Source organism: Gobio gobio, assembly GCF_949357685.1.
Source record: "Gobio gobio genome assembly, chromosome: 6".
Taxonomy (NCBI): Eukaryota; Metazoa; Chordata; class Actinopteri; order Cypriniformes; family Gobionidae; genus Gobio; species Gobio gobio.
Genome location: NC_137102.1, coordinates 12,160,750 through 12,186,929, shown reverse-complemented (window position 1 = coordinate 12,186,929; position 26,180 = coordinate 12,160,750). Strand labels below are relative to the sequence as shown.

General features: G+C 38.7%; 1 protein-coding gene across 5 annotated transcripts in view; it reads left to right on the top strand.

Moving 5' to 3' along the window:
- tnika (TRAF2 and NCK interacting kinase a) overlaps positions 1–26,180 on the top strand; it is a 117,524-nt gene that overhangs the window by 14,277 nt on the left and 77,067 nt on the right. For all 5 annotated transcript variants that reach the window (XM_079819091.1, XM_079819089.1, XM_079819088.1 and 2 more), the window contains exon 2: positions 5,637–5,702. In XM_079819091.1, the coding sequence (XP_079675217.1) occupies positions 5,637–5,702 (66 nt within the window). The remainder of the gene's footprint in view (positions 1–5,636; positions 5,703–26,180) is intronic.

The window sequence follows — 26,180 nt, the reverse complement described above, 5'->3', positions numbered from 1 at the left end:
CCGAAGTTCACCGCTAGATGGCAGTGCGCTACCCAAACTGACGCGAAACCGGCAAATGTGGCGCCATAGAGGAACAAAATGAATACAGCAGTTGATTCTCAATCAACACGCCCAAAACTAATTAATAAAATGACATTTGGAATTACTTTGCTTATAAAACCGCCGAAAAACCATCAAAATCTGGCCAAGCATCTGTCACTTGCCATTCCTGTCTTGTATAAGACATTAAGAGATCGACAGGTGAGTGCATAATTCAAACGATTTAATTAAGTTAGACATTTATTTTCTTTTAACACTCATCAACGCACAAGACCATATTGTTTAAATATGATGAAATCTCTAGCGTTCGTTTCAACCAGTGATGTTTAGATTTCATAATATTTGCACGCATACTATTGCACTATTTACATTCGCGAAAGACATAACCAACTGTGTTTGTGACTACTCACTAAAGATGGACATTTTTGACATAATTTTGTGTGTATTTGACTAAGAAAAAACAACTTAATTTGGCATGCGTGAGCTCTTTAGGCTTGTGTGTTTGTTGTTGGTATGAGCACAAAGAAAACTCTCTCAAAGAGCTCCCATACCATGTATTTTGAAATTCTATAAAATCGCTTGCATGTTCAAATTGGCAAGGTTTAAAAAGACGTGGGCAAGTGATTTCTGTCAGCTCCCGAAACGACAGTGAAAGTGTTGAATCGAAGGCACCACTGGTGTATTACGAAGATAATTTGACGGTCGTCCTAGAAGTCACACTGCAGGATTGTGCGCCAAATCTTCTGACACTGCCAGAATTTCGTCTGAGGTTAAATTTGATTGCAGCGGTCATTAATCGGCTGCCGGTGAACATGTCAAACTAAAGATCAAAGACTTCAGATTTTAGGATCAGTGGCCAAAGCGTGGCCATAAATGTTGAAATTAACATGAGCAAAGATTAATAAATGCTGTAGAAGTGCTGTTCATTATTAGTTAATGTTAACCAATTTGAACTAATGAAATCTAAATCTTATTGTAAAGTGTTACCTCATTCTTTGTAGCATTAGAAAGTAAACTTTCGGCACTGCTCTTTATTCACTGAAGTTAGTGTTGATCTGGCACGCTGGCTTGAGGCAGCACTTCAGACGTCTTCTGCTCGTGTTCATTGGGATTGGCAACATAGGATGTTTGCACAAATAGATGCCTGCCTCCCTTGATTGGGAGCGAGCTTTGGCGATCGAGATGGGATTTCAGAGCCAAAGGTTTATGTTATCACTGGTATTGATCAGCGGTTCAGCAGACTTCGCTCTCCCGGGTGCCGTGTATTGATGTCAGAACCATCTTCTTCATTTCCCTTCTACATGACTCATTGGCCTGTGAAGGCTGAAACATGGTTTGGTCCTCCTGCCCTGCCACAGACCATCTTATGGTGCGTCAGATGTTTGGGAGAAATGACAGTTGAGAGACCTGAGGGCAGGTTGTGCATTCATCAGGTGCTCAGGAATCAATTAAAACACAATATACACGCTTGCATAGAATGTAATTGTTTTGCTTTCGGAATGTCTGACAAATTTCAGAATTTGCATAATCGCAAACCGTCAACAGTTCGTTTTTTAAAAGTTGTTTAAAGATTTTTCTGTCCGAAGTGAAAATTCTAGTGAATGACAGGATTTTGGGTGTAACCCTTTAATTGGTTTGCATCCATAAAATTCCACGTAAAAGGGAATTATTAAATGACAAGTAGCAGCTCATTTATAAAGTATTAAATCCACTGTATTATCCAAAAATAGACATTACCAAAACAGAATGTCTGGGGGTGTTTGTGTTTGTCTGCCCTTTGTTTTAGCTTTTGTCACTCATCACAAATAACATGCCGTTAGCCATGGAACCTATATCTACTGTGGTATAGATATAAGAACTATATATTATCTTCATGTATCTTCGTGTTATGCTCACATGTGCCTGGGCCTCAACTCTTTCCTGCGGCATGTCAGATATGGATGTATTTCATTTGATTCATTTGATTCCGGATCATTTGATTCAGTGCGTCAACTCAGAAACAGAATCGTTTGATTGGTCCAATTTATTTTCATAATTTTGTGAATTGTGATTTTTTTTTTTTTTGAAAATGTCCAAAGTATGAATCATTGAATTGAACTTTACTATTTGCTCATTGGATTTGAATGAATAACAGGGTTTGGAAAAACATGACTGAGTTTAAAATTTTTGGCTGAACTATCCATTTAATACAGTGTTGTGGCAGCTGTTCACGTTGTAAAAGTTGTGGAAGCGGCAGTTACAAGGGGAAAAAGTTTGTACATTTGCATAGGCTAATATTTAACTATAGGGGTTGCTACTGGTTTTCCTTGAGTTGCATCAACTGTGTACGTTAGTTTCTGTTGTGCCTCTGCTTCTATAAAAAACACCTTTCAGGCTGTCTTTCCCTTCCGCTCAGCATAGTGCTGCCATGTTAGTTTTCTGTCAGACAGGTCAGTCTGACGGTGGGAACCATAACACGGTATTCTGCTCATGTTTGCTTGAACAACAGAAAACTGAGTGATGTGCAAGCTTGTTAACTCCTCTCTGCCCATCACACTCTCTCTGACAGTTTGCACGCTGACCCTCATTTTCAGATGAACCAAGACAGGAAGGGATTCAGGGAGAATGTGCATCCTTCCTGTCTGAGAAGCAAGGAGGAGAAATAAAGAGCAAAACACATTTCCTTAGACATTGTGACTGACATGTCTGCTGATGCAGCCGGAGAAAAGGGCCGTCCTGCCAGTCTTGTCAGACAAAGCGCAGGCCCAGCATGAGATGACTGAGGTGAAGGAGAGGGGGTAAGAGCCATGAGACCTCTGTAAAGAGAAGGGCTGAGTAAGGAAAATAGTCAAAACACCAGCTGTAGAATAAAACAATAAACCACAATAGATTAATCAGACAGAGGTGTGTTCTTTAGCGTTCGCCTGTATCCATTATATAGCCTACATTAAACCGTAAAATGGTGAATTTCTGTAAATGTTTTCAATGTTTTTTTTAAATGTAATCTTTAGCAAATCTCAAAATAAATATTTGTTTTTCATACTGGACATAAAATGTTGACAAATATTTCCATTTAAACCATTAAATGGAATCATTGGCGTTTTAGATTTTAGTTAGTTTACTCTGGATTGCTTTTTTTTTTTTTAACTATAACATTAATTTTAGGTAGGTCAAGGCAAGTTGTCATCTAGATTAAGGGGTTTGTGCTCACCCCTGCTTGGTCTACTCATTCTCTGCGGTCAGTGTCATGTGATCACACAGCTGAATTCCCCCATGCCTTTGATATGGTTCGATTTGGGATTATGATCTGCTTAAGAGCTTCTGCTACAAATGGCCCCATGAACCCACTGGACAGACAGACATCTTTCAGCAGTGACAATGAAGGTTGTTGAAGCCATTTCAACTAAGCTCTCTGTGTTGAGACCAGCTTGGCGTGAAATGGAGTTTGGGATTGGCTATAAACCCGTTTTGTTTTTTTCTTCTAGTGTAATGGAACAGCCAGCAGTCTCTCAGAATTGACAGATCCAGTTTTTACCCTGAGGGAGACCAGATTGAACAGCTAATACTATGCTGAATAAATGGTGCAATTCTAAAAATCCCATCTACTTATTTTGGGTAATAACCATAATCATTAACAGATGAGCTGTTTTTTTCTAGAAACTAGTTTGATGATTTAAAAAAAAAAAAACCCAAATCAACAGAGAACAGGAATAATTCAAATAATGCTGGCAGCACACCAGAGAGGAACGGGGGTCGACAGGTTGACTGAATTATCTTAGAAAGCAAGCCTTTTGATGTGTTTCCAGAACAGAAAATGCGGACCGGTAACCTGCTGATAAAAGCATTGTTGGGCATGTACAATATCTGACCCCACTTTTTCCTCACGTCTCATTGGAAGTGTTGTGGCACTGGTTTCCCAGTGGCCTCACAGTCTCGGCTAACAGACAGGCCACATTTCCGATCAATTAAACCTTTAGTTTCACATGTTTTGTTGTGTGGACTGTCTACGGTTGACAGCTTGTGTGAACTACACTGCAGCATTTTGCCAGTCAGCATAAGGACAAGATATTACTCATCCCCAGAGAGCCAAACCATGTATTCGCGATCAGCTATTTGTGTGAATTATTATAAGATGCTCTTCAATTCACAAAATTTCTAAGCATTGTGCAATGCTTCCTACACACTGAGCAGGTGGTACATGTAGATATTTACTTAACTTTACAAAATGCGTTCATTTGGAATAGCCTGCAACATTCTCAAACAGACAAAGCTTGATGCAGATTGAGTAAATTGTATTATATTGTGTATGGTTATTTATAATATAATATAATATAATATAATGAGATTAAAAAAAAAACTAGCATCCAAAAGTTTGGGCTTAAGATTTTTTTCTAAATGGAAAAAAAGGTGTGATCACCAAGGCTGTACTTCACAGGATAAGACAGACACACACACACATTATATAATGTATTTTTTATATATATATTTATAATTATAATTATATAAAAACAGTATTGCATTGGCATGTCAAATTGTATTATTACATTCAGAAATAATCTAAAATAGCTGTGCATAACATAACTTAAAGTAGTGTTCATATGAACAATATTTATTATAAATGATTTGAAAGATGGCCGAATAATTCTGTGATGTCGGCAATAAGCAGCATACTATCGGGCAATTGGAACGCACCCATAGGTTAGGATTGGCCATAATGGTAAATGCTGGATTCCTCTTTGCACCTTGACTATTAAGAGCAGGGTATGTGTGGTCAAGAATATGCGTCACATTTGTGTGGAACACCTCTTGTGTATGCTAATGTGATGGTTGATTCTTGTCCGAGTTTGGAATCTCACCGTCTGTCCGTAATTCTCACAGGAGCGGTAACCACAGAAAACATTCATAAGCACAATACTGGTTTTGTCCTTTGAGCAATGTCATCTCTAAAGATATCACTCCCTTTTCACCGTTTTATCGTAACCGCTTTCTGTTGGACAGCGATTGGTGATAGTGAGCAGGCTTTTGATGTTTAGGGTCACAAACTCAACCAGTTGGCGTTTGGGTGAAGAATGGCACAATGGAATGGCCTGCCCTTTCTGTCTGTATTGACTCTTTTATTTGGCATTTCTTTATTTAGGTGTTAGATGGAGTGTTGGATTTGAATCTCACACTTGGTTGGGTGCTGGTCATGAGAGATAGTACACGGCAACAGTTGTGTGATGGAGGACACCAGGGGTTTTTGTGTTTGTGTGAACTGAGAAGCAATTAACTTGCTGCTGGAAACAGTGTGCTGCTGTTTATTAAAGTCAACATGGAATCACAGTTTATTTACTTGATATGTGGTCCTGTTGTTATTGTGAATGACTCATCAGTGCGCAGTAATATACTTTATATGCCTCTGCAACAATTTTTCATATGTAGTCCATGCCCTGCAGTTAGTTCCTGATGGATGAAATCAAGTGTCTTCTTTTTTTGATTAATACTTTTTCACTGTAGATACAACACATTACGTAAAATTAGTTACGAAAAAAATGTCACAAATACCTCAGTTATGCTATCAGAGTATTCTTGCTCTCTGTGCTTGTACATATGCTGACCATAAACTTTTCTCTCTCTAGGACCCTGCAGGAATATTTGAGCTGGTGGAACTAGTGGGCAATGGCACGTATGGTCAGGTGTACAAGGTAAGACACTTTCATTGTATCTTTTTTTTTATTTTTACTTTTCCATAACAAATTTTTTCCCACAGCTGCTTTTTGAGCCATGGAAACCAAAAACAAAGGGAATGAGATTTTTATATCTGAATGTCTGTCCGGGGTTACAGGGGTATTAAAAAAACGAAACAAAAAAAACAAATTTTTCATCTTTTAAAAATTGGGGGGAGGGTGGGATGTTGGGGTTCTCCCACCTCGGGGTTCTCCCACCTCGCGGTTCCCTTATGCTTGGGGTCCAGTGATTACCGGTTCCACTCTGCTTTGACAACATTTACTTTATAGAATGGAAGAGAGTTTCATCTGCTTTTTGAAAATGAAAATCCTAAAGGGTGAGGTTAGTTTTTGGGTGAAGTCTCCCTGTAGCCCAGAAATTAGCTGGGGATCTACTATAGAGTATTAAACCGTTCAGTCATATCCTTGCACAGCCCACCAAGACCGCATGGGGCCACAAAGCTGGTTCATGCTGCGGAACCAGGACATATGCTGGGGAGGAGGAGACTAGAACGACGAGAGGGGTGGTCATGAGATGGAGGGGGAAGCAGTGGAGGAAGAGAGATGAGAGCTGGCTCCGTGCCGGAGTTGGCAGATAGAGCCTAAAAGAAGTTCTTCAGTGGGTGGAATGTGATAAGAGAGTGTCTGATGTACATGCGTCTCTCTTTGCCTTGAATCTGCAGACAGACACGCACGTTACAGACGATCTGTGCTCAGACGGGGAGGTGAATCTCTTCCGCTCTGCTTCTTTCTGGTCGCTTAGTGAGTCTCTCCTCTGTCGTTCCAGTTTGCCCTTCACGTCTCAGACATGCACAGCAGGTCTGAGTGCACAGGTGTGTGAGGATGAACCTGGGTCGGTGTACTATAAACACACCTCATCCGCTTCAGCTACACCTTTCTGCACTTTCATTAATATCCCTTGCTCTGGATCCATACGGTACAGGGAATTATTTTTCACTAGCTATTAAAATGTGACCGACAAGGTCTAGTGGAAGTGAAGGTCATTCAGTCCTTATGTTTATGGAGGGAACTGCAAAATGCCATCGGCCCATCTACTCAGGGATTGAAAGTAAGAATGCCATGATAATTCAGGGATTCATACCTGTTCATGGAACCAGCCGGTGCAGCATTTATGCCATTGATTCAGTTTGCATTAGTTTAGAGTTGCTTTGAACAGGGTTGTTCAATCCTGCTCCTGGAGGGCCAACATCCTTCCAACATCTGGAGTTTGGCTCAGCACACCTGCTTGGATGTTTCTAGTAATCCTAAAGACCTTGATTAGGTTCAGTGGCCGGTTGCATAAACTGCTTAGACTAGTCTTAAAAGTTAGTCATCTAAATGTTTTCTTCAAGACTGGTCCTAACTTTTTGAAGGCTGTTACATAAAAAGGTAGATCTGTCTAATTTAAATAGGAAAAGTAAGACTGATTGCCCCTTTTAACTGCTAGTTAGTCAAACAAGTTCTTAACATAGTGGCTTAAGGCCATTATATGGCGATGAAACGCTATAGACTGAACATGTAATGGTCATGTGCATGACGTCTTGTCTGGCTATCACCAGACCAAGCTCAATTTAAGTTTGAACATTGGTCTGGGGAGTCTGCTATGTATTTTCTTCTGCATAATTCAAATGACTCTGTACGCAATTGGATAGTCCTTCAACCAATCAGACCACAAGAGGCGTCGCTTCTCTATCTGTCCTCGTTTTAAACCCGCCAATAGTGCGCCAGGTGGATAAGCCAATCTGTGATTGGTTCCCGCAAAAGTGTAACAGAAGCAGTAGAAATGAATGTACAAGTTTCCAGACTGAGTTTCTGGGCGAAATCAAATCGCCGGCAGATCAGGCTGGGTTTACCCAGTATACATGACGTCGTCTTTTTCACAGATTCATGTTTTTGTTGTTTACACAGAGACCGTTTTCAAAAACTTGTACTTTTAAACCCGGTTTCAAAAGTTTGTGTTTTCAGGCACCCAAAACGCAGTTGTTGTGTAAATGCACGACCAAAACGCTTTTCTGTTATTAGTTGTAAATGGTGTCGTGTGAACAGCCCCTTCGTAAAGCAGGGAAGAGTTCAGCTCCAACCCTTATCAAATACAGCTGAACTAGCTAATCAAGGTTTTCAGGATTACTTGAAAGTAACCGATAGGTTTTGGAGCTGCGATAGGTTTAGGGGTTGCCAACCCTGTTCCTGGAGGGCTGCCGCCCTGCAGAGTTTAGCTTCAACCCTAATCAAACATGCCCAAATCTGCTTATCAAGGTTTTCAGGATTAATTGATTTTAACAGGCAGGTGTATTACAGCAAGGTTGGAACTGAAGTCTACAGGAAGGTAGTCCTACAGGAGCAGGGTTGGCTATCCCCTGGTTCAGACACTTAATTTTAAAACTGTTGCTAAAACTAGCAGAATTTTTCAGTTTAGCCTCAGGGCAGGCAAACCTGTCACCAGGGCAAGTAAACATTTATTAAAAGGCTGTGGGCTTTGAAAACCTGGTGCGACTATGTATCGTCCTATTGTTTTTTAGATTGTATGCTGTGTAAGAAAGCAAAGGATGGTCATTTCGGCTGTCCACAGCCAGTTTATGTAAGATCTGCCTGGTGAGACACTTCAAACCGCCAGTGAGCACCTTTCCTCATCTCATTCATAATAGAGCAGCCCTTTCAGTTCTTGGAAAGACAGGTCTGCAGACGTATCCCCGAGGTCTGACTGTCACCACCTTTCCTACACTGAGGCTGAATTTTGGTCTGGGTCACTTATTCCATCCTGTCACATCAAGTTTATAATGAATCCATCTTTCTCTTCCACAGTATTTTTGTCTCTTTATCTGGTTGCTCATGTGGTTGGTCAGACAGGAACTGATAAAGCTGAATTGCATGTTTCTTTGCATGGGCTAGGTTTAATAGTTAGTGTTTTTTAATACATGTGGACCCTCCAGACCCTGTCTGTTCATAGCTGATGCTATGCCTCCTTAATTTTTTTTAAAGTCTCCTCATTCCAATGCAGCCAGGCTAACTTTGCATGAATAATAGTTATAATCTTTTTAATGGGTTCCCACAAGCACCCTCAACCTTTTGCATCGCTCTCTCTTAACATTGCTGTCTACACAGGCCTGCTGTCCTGTCCAAAGTGTGGGACTTTGGCACAGGACCCTTGAAGGAGAATCGATGTTTAGTCGATCTTGAGGGAGTTTGTTTGCATCACGATTTTCAGATCTGCTTGGGGCAGTGCTACTTTTGTCGCAGGAGAAGAAGCACTTTGGCCAAAAAGAGATGTGGGCACTTCTGAAAGTGCATCAGTAACTGCAGGGGCTCACCTGAGAGCAGAATCCTGCTCTCAGTTTATTTTGGATGACATTGACCTATTTATGGCTCTGCCGCTGGATAAAAATATCTCTATCTAAATGTCTTCTTGTGCAGTAGAGAGACACCTTGTCTGAGCTGAGGCACCTGCTCTAAAGACCTGTGTTGAAAAGCTCTCAACTCAACTTTCTTTTTACTTTTTTTTTCTTTTCTACTCTTCTTTATTTCTGTCTTTATTTTTGTCGCAATATGCGGAAATCAGATTAATACCCGCATGTTAAATATGTTTGTGTTGTTGTTTTTGTCTAAAATCTCTAAGTCTTGTTCAAAGGAAATTCACAGAAATGTTGTCTATGAATTCCAACTTGCACTTCTTTTTTTTTCCACAAGCGATGGAATTTCACTGAACTTTTGATTTGAGATTTGGATCTTGTTGACGTTCATGTCTTTCACAGATAATCTGGGAAATGCCAACAGGCATGTGTTAAACCAAGCATCAGCATGTCATGCTATATACTGTGTGACAATCTCATTTACATCTGTTTGTGAGCAATCTAGATAAAATTCCAGCATTAAAATATTTTTCTTTATTAGACAATTATAATGCATTTTTACAATTCCCCTTTCCCCATGCACATGCAAGCCTTTGAAACGGGTCAGAATAATGCCCATTGAAGTTTAAATAAACCACATCATGCCGCATTGACTCATAGGATGAAATCACTTCAGCACTCAATGCCACCGCTCATGCAGTCATGATACTGGGTGGAGCGACATTACCAGAGCTGAACGCTTTTGCCCCGTTGGTGTGTTATGCTGTGTTTGTGTTATGTTACTGATGGTGACTCAGCTCAGATTCATACTGAGCTTGTATGTCTCTGTATGGTTGGTTTCGAGTCGAGGAGGGTTATATTGCCTGATGGCAAAGACTGAAAGACTCAGGAGGAGTTTCTTCCCCCAGGCCATCAGACTCCTGAACTCAGTCACGTGACTCACTTCACCCCCGCACACGCATAAACATACGGTCTTTCAACATTAACATCCACATACTGCAATTGCACTGCACTTTACTTTACGTCCCTATTGTTACTGCGTAACAACCTGTAATAAACCTTGCACATTATACTTCTTTATATATACATATTATATATTTTATGTTAACCACTTATTTTTAAGTCTACAGTTTATCTCACTTATCATCCACATATTTTTTATATTTTTATTTTTATCTTATTTCCTATTTTTATCTTTTACTTGATTTATTTATAATTCTACTTATGTTAATACTTTTTATTCTAACTTTATTCTATTTCTATTTAATTTCTTGTAACTGTTATTTGCACTGTCCATGGAGCGGACCTGTTTACATTTCACTGCCAGTTGTATATTGTGTATATAACTGTGTATGTGACAAATAAAACTCTTGAATCTATATCTGCTGTAAAGGTGACTGTGAGACTTTGGTCCTGATTCCACAACACTGACATCATACTAAATTATGGTGTAACCTTTGTCGAATAATTAGATCTGTTTATCTAAAGACAGAAACCAACATATTCTCTTTCTCTAAATGTTCTGATTCAGCCAGTAAAAATACGCAATTTCCAACAGAAATTTAGATACCATAGCAAAACAATCTTTATTTAATAGGGGTGTAACGGTACACGTATTCGTACCGAACCGTTTCTGTACGGGGCTTTCGGTTCGGTGCACACGTTTCCTAATGCAATCTTTAACAGTTAACAGTCTGCTTGTTTTAAGCGCGGAACACACTTCAAACCGAGTTCCCACACGAACATATTAAGTATTCCGTCCATTTTATCACAAAATTCAAACGATAAATGCCGTTTTAATGCTCTTTAATGTGGCGTGACTGATCACAGATCACAGTTCAAGCGGCCGCTCGATACGCATGCGCGTGTGAACGCGATCGATCATCTCTTCCTAAAGAATAAACATTAATGAACATCTGAAGGTATGTTGAGGATACATTACAACTTACTGTCACGTATCCTATATGGTGGAATTGCTCAATCAGTGTTTCAACAGCGGAAAGACCTCAATATAACTGCTTGTAAACGAAACAATGTCATGTATTATCACATTTACCTCAGGCAGTCATTCAGTGTCCACAGCTGTTAGTTCACTAGAACAATCAACTCTCACTAAATATATGCACTATATTAGCCTATATATTCATTGTATTAGCTTATATATTCATTATATTCTACTTAACCTGTTAGTGATGTCATGATTATTTCCTGTATGTTTAAATAAACCTGTCATGAAAATGACAGGAACTGAATGATTATTTTTCAACAACGAATTGGAGAAAAAAATATTTTATAATTAGATTTAGAATAATTGCAAAAACTGCCTAATGTGAAGTTTACATGTTTGCACACAATTTGTTATTTGAGTGTTATTATTATACCTAAAAATAAATATCAACTGAATTTAGGTTAATAGTTTGGGTTCTGTTGTTAACCTTTAATATTATAATGTGTAAGGAAGGGCTCCCTATAGTTCACAGCATTATCTTCAATAAACTTTTAGTTATAATTTAGGGACAAACACCTTTTTTTCAGTCAACCACTGTTTAATAAATATAGATAAATAAAAAGCAATTTTGTAAAACTACTGTACCGTACCCGTACCGAAACGTGACTTCAAAACCGAGGTACGTACCGAACCGTCAGTTTTGTGTACTGTTACACCCCTATTATTTAATAATTTAATGACATGTAGCATGTAAAAAAACAATTTCCCAAGTAAACAATTCTTCAAAATTTATGAAAAAAAGAAATGTATGTAATCATTCAAGACGGTAAACCAAAGGAGCCAGTTAAAACAATAGTGCAGATATTTTTTTATATACCTGACCGCAGTATCAAGTGTTTAAGTAGACATTCAGAAATTGAAAAAGTAAACAATAAGATTCCAGACGCAGTATATATGATGAAACTATATAAGATGCAATATAAATATTTTAGATTATAGACCCAGTTTTTACTGAATGGGTATTAGATTTAATACATTAGTAACGCTGTTGCAATTATCCAATCTAATCCTGTTTATTTGAGAACCAAGATCATTAAACATGTAAAATTTGACTCCCATTTTGTCATCCCAAGAAGGAAATTGTAAGCAAATATAGAAACATTTGAAATGATGACTTTGTATACATTTTATTCTTTGTAAATATTTAGTCTCAGATAATCCTACATTTTATTGGATGAATCCAATTTCAAAGTGATTTTACATGGGTTCTTATGGTGTATTGTATGTGTATGAGGCTTAAACTGTAAGTGGAAAATTAAATCATTCACTGTGTTTTTTTTTTTTGTTTTTTTTTGGACGGACAATTATCAGGCAAAATTACAATTGTAATTAATGCTGATTGGATGCTTTCAGAGTTTGACTGTGAATCGGGTCTGTAATTAGCAATTAACTCTACAGTTTGGTTTTTCCCTCTAGTGTAGGCCCAACTTTGTGTTCAATTTCCTGGTTAAAAGCTGCTGACAGACTGTCAGTATTCAAGTACCATTAGCAGTCACCCACAGATCACTTGATCTCACCATGCTCCGTTAACGTCTGTGTACGGTGTGTCAGCCAGTGAATATGAGTCTGCCAAAGCTTGTTTCACAACGGTGCATGCTTTAATCAGATCAGCATTATCTAATCTTACACTATAATGCACAAGTAGTCATATGATTTTATAAGTCTGTTGGTGGAGCAGTAATATTTTGACTCGACACTAATGTTTCTGAAAAAACAGCGCTACTTCGGTATGATTCTTGGTGAATCATAGATTAAGCAAACATTCACATGGCAAGTGTGTCCACACTTTGCTGGTTATAACAACATTCCAGATTTACATCAGTAATGTAACAATTGCTATGTGCTAGTCGTAATGTCCTATTTGCCCTTTCAATTTGAAGCTTAATATGCTGCTAAAAATGCCTAAATATATAGATTTTCATTTTAGAGACTCGTTCCATGGAAAATTACAACTATGTTCACATATCAGAATAAACAGTAATATTAAACATTTGATTAATTTTATTAATCATATTTTAAATGTTTATCACGCATCAAATTGGCGGGTGTGGTTTGTCATGCCTTTACTTGTCCCTGGCAGAAACCAACCCTTGAAACAATACAAGGATGGTCCTCTGGAGACTTCGCAGTCACCCAAAGAATAGCATTTGTCATATGGGGAAACAACAAAATAGGTGTTTTTTTCCCCCCCGGCACGTTTCTGAGCAGAACCGTGCCCATACAGGAAAGTGTGTTCTGCAGTGCTGTATTTTAACGGTTGTGCATACTTGTTTGATGAAGCCGTAATTATCGCAGTTTTAGAAACGTGTTGAAGAGAAAAGTTTTAGAAAAGTTATGAGAAATGACACAAAGTAGAGCACCTCCCATCATTTGATTTTCTTGAACGCTACCGGTCAAAAGCTTGGATCGCTTTGACTTAATTTGAGTAGCTGACATAAAATACTTTAGTGAGGTTCAGATGTCCTCTGGTGTGGATATGATATACTCAATTTAAAACTATTTCAACAACCTTTTGTTAATTACTTATAATTAGGCATGCAGCTTTTATGAGTCCATATCAACTGATATGATTTACTCATATCACAATTCATGTTTCTCATGATGCAACCTTTTGTTCTGAAGGGTAGCGCTCTATTGTTTATTAATTTAGTACTTCCATTAGTTTCATTGTTTTTTTTGAAAAGTGGTTTTAATAAAGTAGACCAGCTTTTGATTAGTACTGTTTGTAAATGTTTTTTAAAGTCTACTATTTACAAGGTGTGACCTATGAGATAAAACTAATATTCCTAAAATGTGTCTGAAAAATAAATTCTAGGTGGTTTTCTTCATTTCCCCCCTCTCTCTTTGTCTAGAAGGATGTTTCACCATTAGACCACATAGTCTCATTGTATTTATATCATCATGGGGGATAAAATTCGCAGTTAAATTTATTAGCTCTGGCCTACAACCATCAATCTTGCACTTCAAAAACCCACATTTAATCTCGTTCTCATTCTGTCCTCCTCTTTGTAAGTTAATTCCCTTTATTCCACCGTTCTCAGAAGCAGAACATCTGTCATTCTAATACATATTCCTCTCTTTCTTCCTTTGACTTTGTTCTCATGTGGTTAAACACGCTACTACTTTTTATATATAGTGATGTCGAATCGCTAAAAGTTCCAAAGATAGAAAAGATTGTTAAATCTGAATAATTTAAAGCTCTTCCTCAGTGCCCGTTGAATATTTCATGGGGCTTTTCAGTGCCGAGGTTCTGCTCTAACACATATTTGCTTGTGTATGTTGCCTGTTGCTAAAATTCAGCTAGAGGGAATGATGAGCTCATGTGGGGAAGCCTTGTTAATTACAATTCTTACCCTGTAAATAATGCATGCAACGATAACATGGAGAGGCGGTGGAGAACAACCAAGACATGGAGGAACTGAAGAGGAGGTGGAGGAAGACTAGGTTTCGCTGCTTTGGGTTTGGTTGTGTCTATCTAGAATTTGTTGGAGGCAGCTCCCTGGGGGGGCGAAGGCAAATGAGGCGTCCGTGGTGTTTGAGGCAGGCCAGTGATGAGGGGTGATTAAGCTGCCGATTGCCCCACTGCTACAGTAATTAAAGCAGCTCGCTATCTCTGTTGTGCTCTGCTATTTGCCCATTCATGGAAATGCATGACTGGAAGGGGAATCAGTAGTTTTAAACAGCCCGAGCTCCTCTACCCCTCACCAACAGGTCCCTTTAATGACAGATGGTGTGCATCCTGGCGTTTGCCCGCAATGCTCGAAGCACTCGGGCATGAGGCAGTGCTTCTTGTTGGCATGCGAGTTCCCTTCTCCGTCTATGGAAAAAACATTTCCTAGTCATGAATGAAGAAAGCTTATATTTCCTTATTGGTGCCTATAACTCATGAGTGGTATTTTAATTGACAGTAATGGTGAACTAATGCATTGTTGTCCAGGAATTAGGCAGGGGCCTTATGGAATGAAGAATGCATGTATTTATCTTCCTTATGGCAGTGTGTACCACCTGCTCCCCCAGCATGCTTTTATTATTATTTAAAAAGCTAGATCGCATATCGCCCTGAAGATTAGGAGCAGATTAAAAATGTATATGTAATCATTTTATCCATATCCTTCATGATCGACTGCTTTCATTTGCTGATTTGGAAGTGTGGATCAAGGAGATTTATATTTATCTTTCCTTTTGTCTGATCTGCTAGCCTCACCTGTGCCAGCAAGCAGCCTGGATATCCTTTAAAGCTCTAAATTTTATATATGTCTGTCTTGTAAGAATATTTACAAGCTCTTTTGAAGTCAAATACTGCTTTGAAACCGCTTATAGTAAATTGAGGCTATTGAAGAGTTCTTCCATATGGAAGTATGCAATTGTATTATTTATGATTTAGGCCTAGTCCACACGTACATGTGTATTTTTATAAAGGGTTTCTCCTCCTCAGTTTAAAAAAAAAAAAAAAACGCACATGAAAACGCAAAAACACGCTATGAAGCGCCGTCAAGAGCATGCCAAACCAAAAGGTGGCAATTTAACCCTAACCGTGAAGCCATGTTGCCCAATCAGAAACCTGGAAAAAAGGTTATTGCTAGTTGCTGTTTTGACGTAACAAGCCAAGATCTCCGGTTTCACTGTCCACACGATAACACTGCAACTGGAGTTTCTAAAAATCTTCACCCTGGCAGGCGTTTTCAAAAACGTTGGGTTTCAGTGACCGGATACTGCATTTGCGCGTGGATGAACCGCATAGAAAAAGCTGCAGTTTTGAAAATACCAGTGTGGATGGGGCCTTCAACTGGGTTGTCATGGCCTAATGTTTAGAGAGTCAGACTGGTAACCCAAAGGTTGCAGTTTCGATTCTCAATACCTGCAGAAAATGACTGAGGTGCCCTTAAGCAAGGCACCTAACCCCCAATCGCTTCCTGGGCACCACAGCAAAATGACTGCCTACTGCTCCGGGTGTGTGTGTTCACTACTCACTACACCTAATGTGTGTGCACTAGGTTGGATGGGTTAAATGCAGAGGACAAACTTGCCCTTCACATGTCACCACATAATCAGTCATATTTTTTTTCCACAGATTTTTTAAATTTTGAATGAACAATGAATCTTAATCTTGAACCAATATATTGACACTAAATGCAACTAGAAAAAACTAAATATACTTTATATTATAATTTATATAGAAGACTCTATTGTATAACATTTAGAGGACAAAACGTATATAATATTATTATTATTTATTTTTTTAATCCGTTAATTTACATGAATCATTCGAATGATTCACAAGAGTGAATTGGATCTTCCTGTCCAGCTTGCTCGCTGTAAAGCCTCAAGTGTAATAGGCCTACATGTGACATTTATAAAAGGTTAAACAGGCTTTGACATGTTACATCGCTACTGGTTAGAAAAAGCCTATTGCTATAGTGCTAATTTTATTTGGTGGCTCCCGAACACTGCTGAGTGTAGTGAGACCGAATTCCTGCTGTTCATGACATGGCACTTTTGCTTTTTACCAAAGCTGAGGAGGCTAATAAAATATTTAGGACATTGTTTGTGTGTGTGTGTTATGAAGGAAAAGCTAGAGAACCGGATAAGGGCAAAGACAGACTTTTGCGCTTCTACAGTCAGAGGAGAGGAAACCATTCCCTTTTTGGTGACTGCAGTGAGTGTTCATCACGTGGGTTTATTTTGTTTGAGTGTCACATGAGGTTTGTGGTTGCTCAAGTTGGTATTGCACCAGTCCAGCACAGCGCTTCCCCTGTGTACACCATGTTAAGAGCGGTTCATGAAGATGTGTTTGCCAGTAATTTGTCCTGATGTTTGTCTCAACCTTTCCAAAAGATAAAGAAGCATTGCTTCGAAGGGAAGCTTTGCTAACTAGCTTAATGTTCTTAGTGGGTATCCTTTTTTTCAAGTAACATTCCTAAAACAAACTACAGTATTTCAGAAGCATGAGATATATCATATTGGTAAATTGTTTTTCTTGTTTCATGCATAAATGTAACTAAATTTAGTGAGGATTATTCTTAAATTGACAATGGTTAAGAAACGGCACAATTTGCACTTGCACAATTTTACTCCTTACAATATTTAAGTGTTTTAAGGATGTTCATACATTTGTAGTTTGTGTGTATTGTTTCTCAGTCCTTTACATGTATGTAATGCGTAATTACAAACTCTCCGGTGGTTGTGTTCTCATGCAGTGTAATAGTTAATTTAGAAAGCAAAACCACAGGCTAGACTAGACCAGAAGCAGCTGACCTTGAGGAACAGTCTGGTGAAAGTCTGAGTTTCTCAACGAGTGTCTCGGCTCTGTTTTGTTGTCTTTAGATGGATGCAGTGGATCGCTTTTTATGCTGACTTTGCTATTCCCTTTTAAAGTTTTTTGAAAAGTACTCGTAAAAAATGCCAGAAGGACATTTGCTGACTTTGATTTTTGCTTTTGGCTGACAACACAAAGGAAGAACCTTGATACTTCATGTGATTTTCTAAACAGAATGCTTTACACCCATGACTGTGCATTTAAAAGCCCTTTATGCATCATAAAGACATGGGGACTTTCTGCCACTTCAATGCAGTGCTGTATCTAAACTGAAGAGCTGTTATTGTTTAGAGTTGCTGGATTGTGACTGGAGTCTGTGCTTCAGTGAAGAGTGAAGATGGGCGTCTGGACTGTCCCTCTCCCAGCCACAGGCTCTCAACTTGAAAGACACAGACGTGTCTGTGGGACTTGGTTTTTCCAGTACTGATGATTTAATTATTGTCAAATGCTCATGAACCAGACGCTCATTTGCAGGAACTGCAAATCATATGCTGCTGCTGACTGATCATTAAACCGAAAACCCACCAAATTGACACGTCAGCGGAAAAGTCACCCACGTCAATACCGTTCTCCCTTAATACAGAAGTGGTCAATGTCATTATATACAGCAATATTTTGAACCGATATAGTGATTTATGTATGCTCCAAGAATCGCAAGTTTTAATGGTTTTAATTTGCCTTTTTTTCCTTTGTGTAAACCGCAGCCATGAGTGAAGGGATGTTTTGTTGACATTTTTGTCTGATTTCTATTTCTGGGTAGCTGAGCAACCATTAATTTTAATTGGTTCATAGTCCTCCTCCACAATACTGGATATTAGAAATCGATAATGTTCTGATTGGCTCTGATTTGTGCAGTGGTTTCTTGTTCTTTTTAAATATGTGGAACAGTATGCAGCAAAACCTTCTAACAGTAGTATCAATATCATGCTGTGTTTTCACATGACCTTGCTTAATTTAGTCCTCCTCGTCCTTTTTTGCATTCTTAACCCTGTATAGTTTAATCCAATGGTTCTCAACCTCTTTGACTTTAATGCTCTCCATTGTCCACAACAATATTCTATGGCCAATTTTTGTTTGTGATTTTACTGGGTAAAGATTTAAAATGTTTTATAAATATTAAATAAATACCTGATAAAATATTTTCAAGCTTGACATGACTAGAAAAATATGTGTTCATTATACATATTCCCACTCAATATAAATAGTCCACTTTTCCAGGTATGGAAATCGCACTTTTTTTTTTTTCAAAGGAATTAAAATGGTTGATGAGGGAGTGAATTAAAATAAGAAATATTTAGAATTTTGGCTCATTTTAATGCCACTTTTTAATTTATTTTTAATGTTAGGATTTGTCTTGTTTTAAATTCATCATTAAAGTAATTTTGAGTCCCTTTGGAATTTTGCTAAGGCCCACTAGTGCCCTTGGTTTAATGAAAATAGAAGAAAATATGTGTACTTTGTAGTAAACATAGTATTATTTGTGTAATGAAAAAAACACTCTGTAGTTCCAATGGACGGACTCAAAGAAGGGGTTTTGATGTTTTTCTTAAAGGGTTAGCTCAGAGATTAGCATTAAGCTTTGTATCTGTAGAAACCTGGTAGTATGTTCAAATTATCGTACTGAAATCTGACTCCTGCTGCGTTGATGCCGTGACTTTTGTTTGGCTCACTCACAGACACGGTCAGTTTTTAATTGTAGTGTCTATTCTCTAACTGAAAGAAATTTTATTACTATGAAAATCAAAACGACGGTAGGGGGTTGTGCCATGGTGGGCAAGTGATAACCAGTAGCCGTGGCTTTTGGGAGTGGCCTTGTTGAGCAGCAAAGCAATTGCATTCTGGGAGTTGTTGTCTTTTATCCACATGAGACAAAGATACATTTTCTGTCTTTTCTCAGTCTAGAAGGCACCAAATTCAAAAATAATTTCACATTTCTACTACATAAATGACCCAGTTTAAATACACATTCATCTTCCCAGCACTGAAGTACCCCTTTAATTACTTACCTTCATGTCGTTCGACACCCGTAAGACCTTTGTTCAGCTTCGGAACACAAATTAAGATATTTTTGTTGAAATCCGATGGCTCATAAAGGCCTCCATTGGCAGCAATGTATTTTGGACTCACAAGTATAAGGATAAAATGAAAGACGTCGTTACAAAGTCCATCTCACTACAGTGGTTCTACAATAATGTTATAAAGCGACGAGAATAGTTTGTGCGCAAAAAAAAATCTAAATAACGACTTTATTCAACAAGTTCTTGTCTTCCGCCTGGTCCTTTGACGTGAACTCACGAAGCACCACGACGCATGTGTGAGAATATGACGTAGAGCCGGCGTTCTGACACATGACCCGGAAGTGAGGAGCTTTGTTTACAAGCGGGGGAAGACGCGCCGTATCTAAGCTGTTGAATTCTACATTAATCGTGCTTTAGGTCTTGGCGTAGTGGTCAAAATGGAGCTAAAGTGTGCATTTCCTGGATGCCCGAACCGCGAGAAATGAACAAGTGCACGTAAAAGTGCCTTATCAAAGCCGCAAAATGAGTCATATTCTCATGCATGCGTTGTGGTGCTTCGTGAGTTCACGTCGAAGGCCCATGCGGAAGACAAGAACTTGTTGAATAAAGTAGTTATATTGATTTTTTTTTTTTTGTCCTTTCTGAGCCATCGGATTTCAACAAATATATCTTAATTTGTGTTCCGAAGATGAACAAAGGTCTTATGGGTGTCGAATGACATGAGGGTTAAGTCATTAATTACAGAATTTTCATTTTTGGGTGAACTAACCCTTTAAGAAGGTAAGGGCAATCCTGGAAAAAAATTGTGGAGCAGAAGCACGTCATCGCTGCAATCGATATGCTTTCCCAGCTTAATCTCATTAAGCATAAGTGCGTTTGTTTGAATGCATGTGTTTGCATGTACTGTTCTGCTGAAAACAAACTAAGCATTATGTGACCAAGGCAAATCCTGCATGTTATCGGCCATCAGAGCTTCTGTATTCGTTCTGGGTAGAAGGATTCAAGACTTCAAAGGCCAGATGGGAGGTGTGCTATATTGGATAGCAGGAAACCTCACGCTGCTCTCTTGCATAGCAAAGCAGACGTACAACCTTCTTCTCTCTGACTTCCTGGCATCACTTTCTCTCACCAACACTATGGAGTGTTTTTAATAAATTGCAATTCAAAGCGTCAGACCATGCGCTCTTCATCATAACGCTAATCCAGGTCAAATGGATTTACATTAAAAATGCATCAGGACTGACTCTCGCCTTCATTACACACATTAAGGTTATAAATTAACAGCCCTTCGTCCTTGTAGGTCAAAGAACCAGAATGCTGTTGTGAATATCATGCCTTTAGCCAGAGTATAAAGGGTCGTTTTGTACTGATCTTGATTAGATTAGATTTTTCTCTCTAGATTCTACACTCAACCATAATAAAAACCACAAATCTGATCCCGGTTCTGCGCAAAAGACAGTAGATGCTTCTTCTCTGGCCAAGGTCGGGTCAGGCTGGCGACTGTAAGTCATGGCTTGCCTGAATTGGATAATGAGTTAAACACAGGCGGGCTTCTGTGCTATGTGCAGGGCTTTGTTACGTGTGATTAATGACGTCTCGTGACTGAGATGTACAGTAAAGGAGAGCTTTTTAATGGACAACTTGTGAGAGATGACAGCCGCCGTTGTGTATAGCTTTCTGCTCGCACTGCCTTTGAATTGCAGCATTCATAGCCAGGCATAAGGATCTGAGAGTGTGGGAATGGTGGGAGGAAACCATTTGTGTTGTGAATTTTAATGTGTTAGCTGCTTTTTTTTAAAATAAATTGTATGGATGGTGGCGAGTAAAAGGAAGCTATGGGTAGAGATAAAGGGAATGGAATCAGGGCATGTTGCAGGCTGGATGCGAACCTGCTCTGTTTGCTTGAGCACCATGGCACACAAAATAGAGATTTTTTTTTATTTCTGAAAGTAACAAAGTACTGAAATAACTGAAAGGATCTTTCTTGTTTTAGCTAATCCGAGGTTCATGGAAAACCTGGAAATATCAGGGAATGTATGTTTCTTCAATAATTTTTTTTGTTATTTATTCATTCATTTGCTTGTGTTCATTCATTCATTAGTTTGTCTGTTCGTTCGTTAATTTTATTTATTTATTTCTATGCTCCGTTCTAAAATACTTAACTGGCTATAAATTTGTTTTATGAGTGCAATCTCTGTAAAACGAGTTTAGAATTCGAAATAATCAAAAAATTTAAAGCAGCTGTAAAGTCATGTAAATTCTTGGGTCAAAAAAGTGTGGGAACCCTGTAATCTGTGAATTGTAGCATAGAATCTGGTTGCACACTATCAGTGTTGCATGGTATAGATGCGTGTAGATGATTGGAGATGGCAGCTGTGTGTGTGGTGCACTAACCCACCTGGCACTGAAGGCCACATCAGATTTGATGCCCATTAACCCAGTTATATCCTGCCTCCCCTGAGGCCATTTTAACGGTCTTACCGTTCCAGCTCCCTTATCGCCAAACAAGGTTCAATTAGCAGAGCTGATGTCAATAACCTCCATGCACCTCTCCTCTCCTCCCCCTCTTCTTCTCCCGTCTTTTCCCATCAATATTCACTGTCTTTAAAAAGCTATTTAGGTCTGGCCCCTCCAAGCCCTCAGATAACCACCATGCCTGCAGATTTGACCCCTGATCGACTGATGACACTTACCTTTTACTTCAGTCTCTGTTAATCTACCTCTTTGTCTGGCTGTTAACATCATAACAGCACAATCTGTTCCACAGTGGTTTCAGTTGAATTGTATTTTTCAGGGTGTGGATGCTGAAAAATTTGCTGGTGTGATTTGAACTGATAACTCCTGGGAGCATATTTGATTTGAGAGCCAGTGCAGAGGTTTATCGGATAGTTCCATCAAAAATGAACATTTTTATCTGCCGATATTTCCAAATCAGCCAGGGTGCAGAAAAAAAGGACTCAACAGTGAAGGGGTGAATCTCTAAAACATCAAGAGTGCAAAACAGACAAAAAAACTCACACTCACACACTCTCACACCCACACACACACACACACACACACACACACACACACACACACAAAAACACAATTAGCTTTTGGAATGGCACGCATTCACTCTTGATGATTTAGAGATTCTAATTTCCCAATCATTTCCTATGGGGGTCATTTTTGGTCCTGAATGTGACTATTTTTGTTTTTTTTTACGACCACTTAGACTTTTCAAATCCTGTCCCCAATTTTTTTGGGTGTTCATATACCAAGTTCCAATAAAGTCACCAAGTTTCAGACCATTCCGATGAAGCTACGATTTAAATTTTTTTTTTTATAAAACGCAAAATCCATTATAGTGGTAAAAATGTGCTATTGTGTGATAAAAATGCTCAATGTGTCGACCGGATGGCACCGATCTCATTTAAAAAATTGCTTTCATGAGGCCTAGGCTTGACTCCAAAATGAAATACAGTTCTAATTAAAAAAAATGCATAAATATTAATTATAAATCATAAAATTATCTCAAAACAGAAAAAATATTATTGAACAAAAATATATTTCATTGATTTCACTCTTTTTTTAAAAATCTTTTTTATCTTAATCCCGCCCTCTGGGTCATTTTTGACCCGAAGGTCCTGAGTGTGACCCATAAATGAAGAACCCCAGAGGGTTAGATTAAGATTTCAAGCTCACAAATTGAATTTCTTTTTCTGTGCTGCTGTTGGTTCACTAGCAGGAAAGGAAACTTTTCTGCTTTTCTCCTGTCTCTTTTCTCTCCTTCACTCTTCTCCTAGGGCAGAGTGCCTCGGCTATGTAAATGTATTCCATCATTCCGTTGACCTCCCAGGACTGCCGGAGCATGTCATTGCTTTTCTCAGCCTGCCTCTCGCTCACTCCCTCATCTGTCCGAGCAGGCCACCTTTCCCCACCTCCCTCTCGTCTTACCTGCAGACATCATGTTGGTTGTTTGACAGGCCTCCTGGCAGGGTATTCCACAGGAACCTCAGCTGCAGCCTGTCTTCCTCAGAGGCTTCTGCCATGAGGTCCAGACACAAGAGCGCATAACTAAGCAGTCACACAGAGAAAGCTTTCCCTCTGCAAGCGCTTTCATTACATGCCGAGAAAGGGTCACCCTGCCGTGCCGTTTTTGGTAGTATGGTCATGTCTGGTGTCTGTACGGTTTGGGTATAGACCCTTTTCACAGACTGTGGTGACGCGTTTTAACGGTCATCATTATCATAAATCCTGCAAAGTTTTTGTATTTTCATTTTAAAAAAAATGTATGTACATTTATAACACTAATACTTTGTATTATATTACTTTCCATCAAATTACAAAAAAACAAGTTATCGCTGCTGTGAGGGTGTTTCTAGTACAGCGTCTATGGTAAAAATGAACATCTTTCTCTCTCTTCACGGCCGTTATCAATCTCACTCTATTTTTTCCCTCTTTTTGAAAGTTTTTCTTTTGCAATTTGAGGAAATGGGGACGCAAAAAATATTATTTAATGTACACTCTCATTCACCGCTATAAAAGTTAACCCAACTATGACGACTTCCGCTCTGAGAAACCCGGAAATGTGAAAAGGGTCTATTGGGATAATGGAGAATTCCGTGATGGCGCCAAATCGGTCTCATCAGGAATTTCCTGTTCAACAGTCCCCTGTGTTTTTAAAGCCGAGTGTTGTTGATGTGTACACCCGCATGGGATCTGCCCTGTGATTTCCACAGAATTGAAATATCTGCTCTCTAAGTTTTACTAAGCTTTATTAAATAGTTCAGCTAAGGATGAATGTGTAGTAACTCATTTGACCATATCTAAATCCATTTCACACATTTTTCTCTAACATCAGCACTGAAAATGTGTGTAATGTCAGCATTTTTTTGCTGATGGTATAGAGTACTGAAGGTGTTCACTTCCCAGCAGACCTTGAGTTCCTCCTGGATTAGCCAGGCTCTATGCTGCCCTCTGACCAGAAAAGAGGATTGAATTATACTGTAAATAGGAGCTAGCCACAATATGTTGGTGTGTGTTTCATGTTTTTCATGTTGCTCTGTGCCATAGAAAAAAAAAAAAACAGTTTATCCTCAAAAAAGCCATTATCCTCAATGCGGGGAGGATTGGAGGATTGAAGGAGACATTATAGAATGAATAGTTTTATAGAATAAAATTGATATTGTGTCACCATATTGGTTATCCGACGATATTAGATTTTTATTTATTTATATTTTTACTCTGATGAACATAATTATGGGTTGTATCTGGTTGTATAATTGTAACATTGGTGTGCCCCTGAAATTAAATGAGAATGAGAATCTTAATATAGTTTTTATTATGTAGCTGTATCCATTTTACAAAAACTGCATTGCGAATGAGGTCATTGCTGATGAGATTACCGGCAGATTGTCTGTATTCACTATATACGAGAGCTTATTTTGCAAAAGTAATATTTACTAACATCATTTGTTCCCTCAATCTACTGCGTGCACTTGTCTGAGTGTGCTTAGTATAAATACCAAAAACATCTTCTGAAGTACATTTGCTGGATAGGTGCGAAATGAGCCTTAAACAGCAACTTATGGGCCTTTCTGGGCTCTCCAGCTGCAGACGGGCTCCAGTTGAAGACTGAGGGGCGGAGCATGAACAGATCAGTTGATATAGCGTCCAAAACACAGGAAAAGAGGCATTTCTGAAATTGCTTATAGGATGACATCTCCTCCTCGCGCTATCTACCATTTCAAGGTCCTGTGGGTCTCTCATATAGAAAATGGGTTTGGTTACTCGTTCTAGTAGTTGTCTCAAGTCAGATCCGGCTGCTGTAAATGTCTTTTGAGTGCACATCTGTCCCCATGGATGTCCAGCAGCGTGCTAAGTGAAAAATGCTCCTTGCTCAGCATTCATTTTTCTGCTGTGGCGGATGAAAAATGGAGCGTCTAAAGTCCCCCAAGAAGCTGATCCTATTGTAAATGTCAAGAGAAGTCGGCAAGTACATCACTTGACAAATAGCGCATGCAAAACAAGCTTCCACCTTCAAAACGGCTGTCATAAGGGTTTGACCAGCAAATCCTTAAGTCAAAATGCCCTCACAGCCAGCCAGTCCTTGTAGTACTTTGGCAGACAATGGGCAGAGCAATAAATCAATATAAACATGACTATTGCCGTGGCAACCGGCTCCAACAAGTGGCTGGCATTTGGGTTGTTTATTCCTGCCGAGAACCAATTGATACCCGATTGCGCAGGCAACTCATTGTCTGATCTGTTTGTTTAGAGATGTACAGCATAGTACAATGCAACATTGTAAAGCAGATTTTTATTGTTATTTTCTCATCTTTTTAACATACAAACTGACGTAGAAAAACAGCCATGCAACAGTAAGTGGACATCAAATCAACAGCAATAAAATAAATAAATAAAAATAATACATAAGATAGATTGGTCAGTTACACAGAGGGGTGAATGGCAAAAAAAAAAAAACACAAAACAAATGAGACAATATGGAGCAAAATATACACAGGAAAATGTGTATTAAAAATGGTGTATGTATGTATAAACATCTAAGGACATGAACACTGATTTACTGCAAGCCTTGGTCATTACCAGTAATATGAAATGCAAAAAAATTGCTATATATATGTATTACACATTTGATATTTGTTATTAAATTGTCATTGCTTTTAAATAGTTACTTTCGGTGTCTGCAAATGTCATTTAAATGTAAAAATAGCGGGAAATTAGCACAAGGATGTATTGGTTTTCATTCAGGTCAAATGATTTATT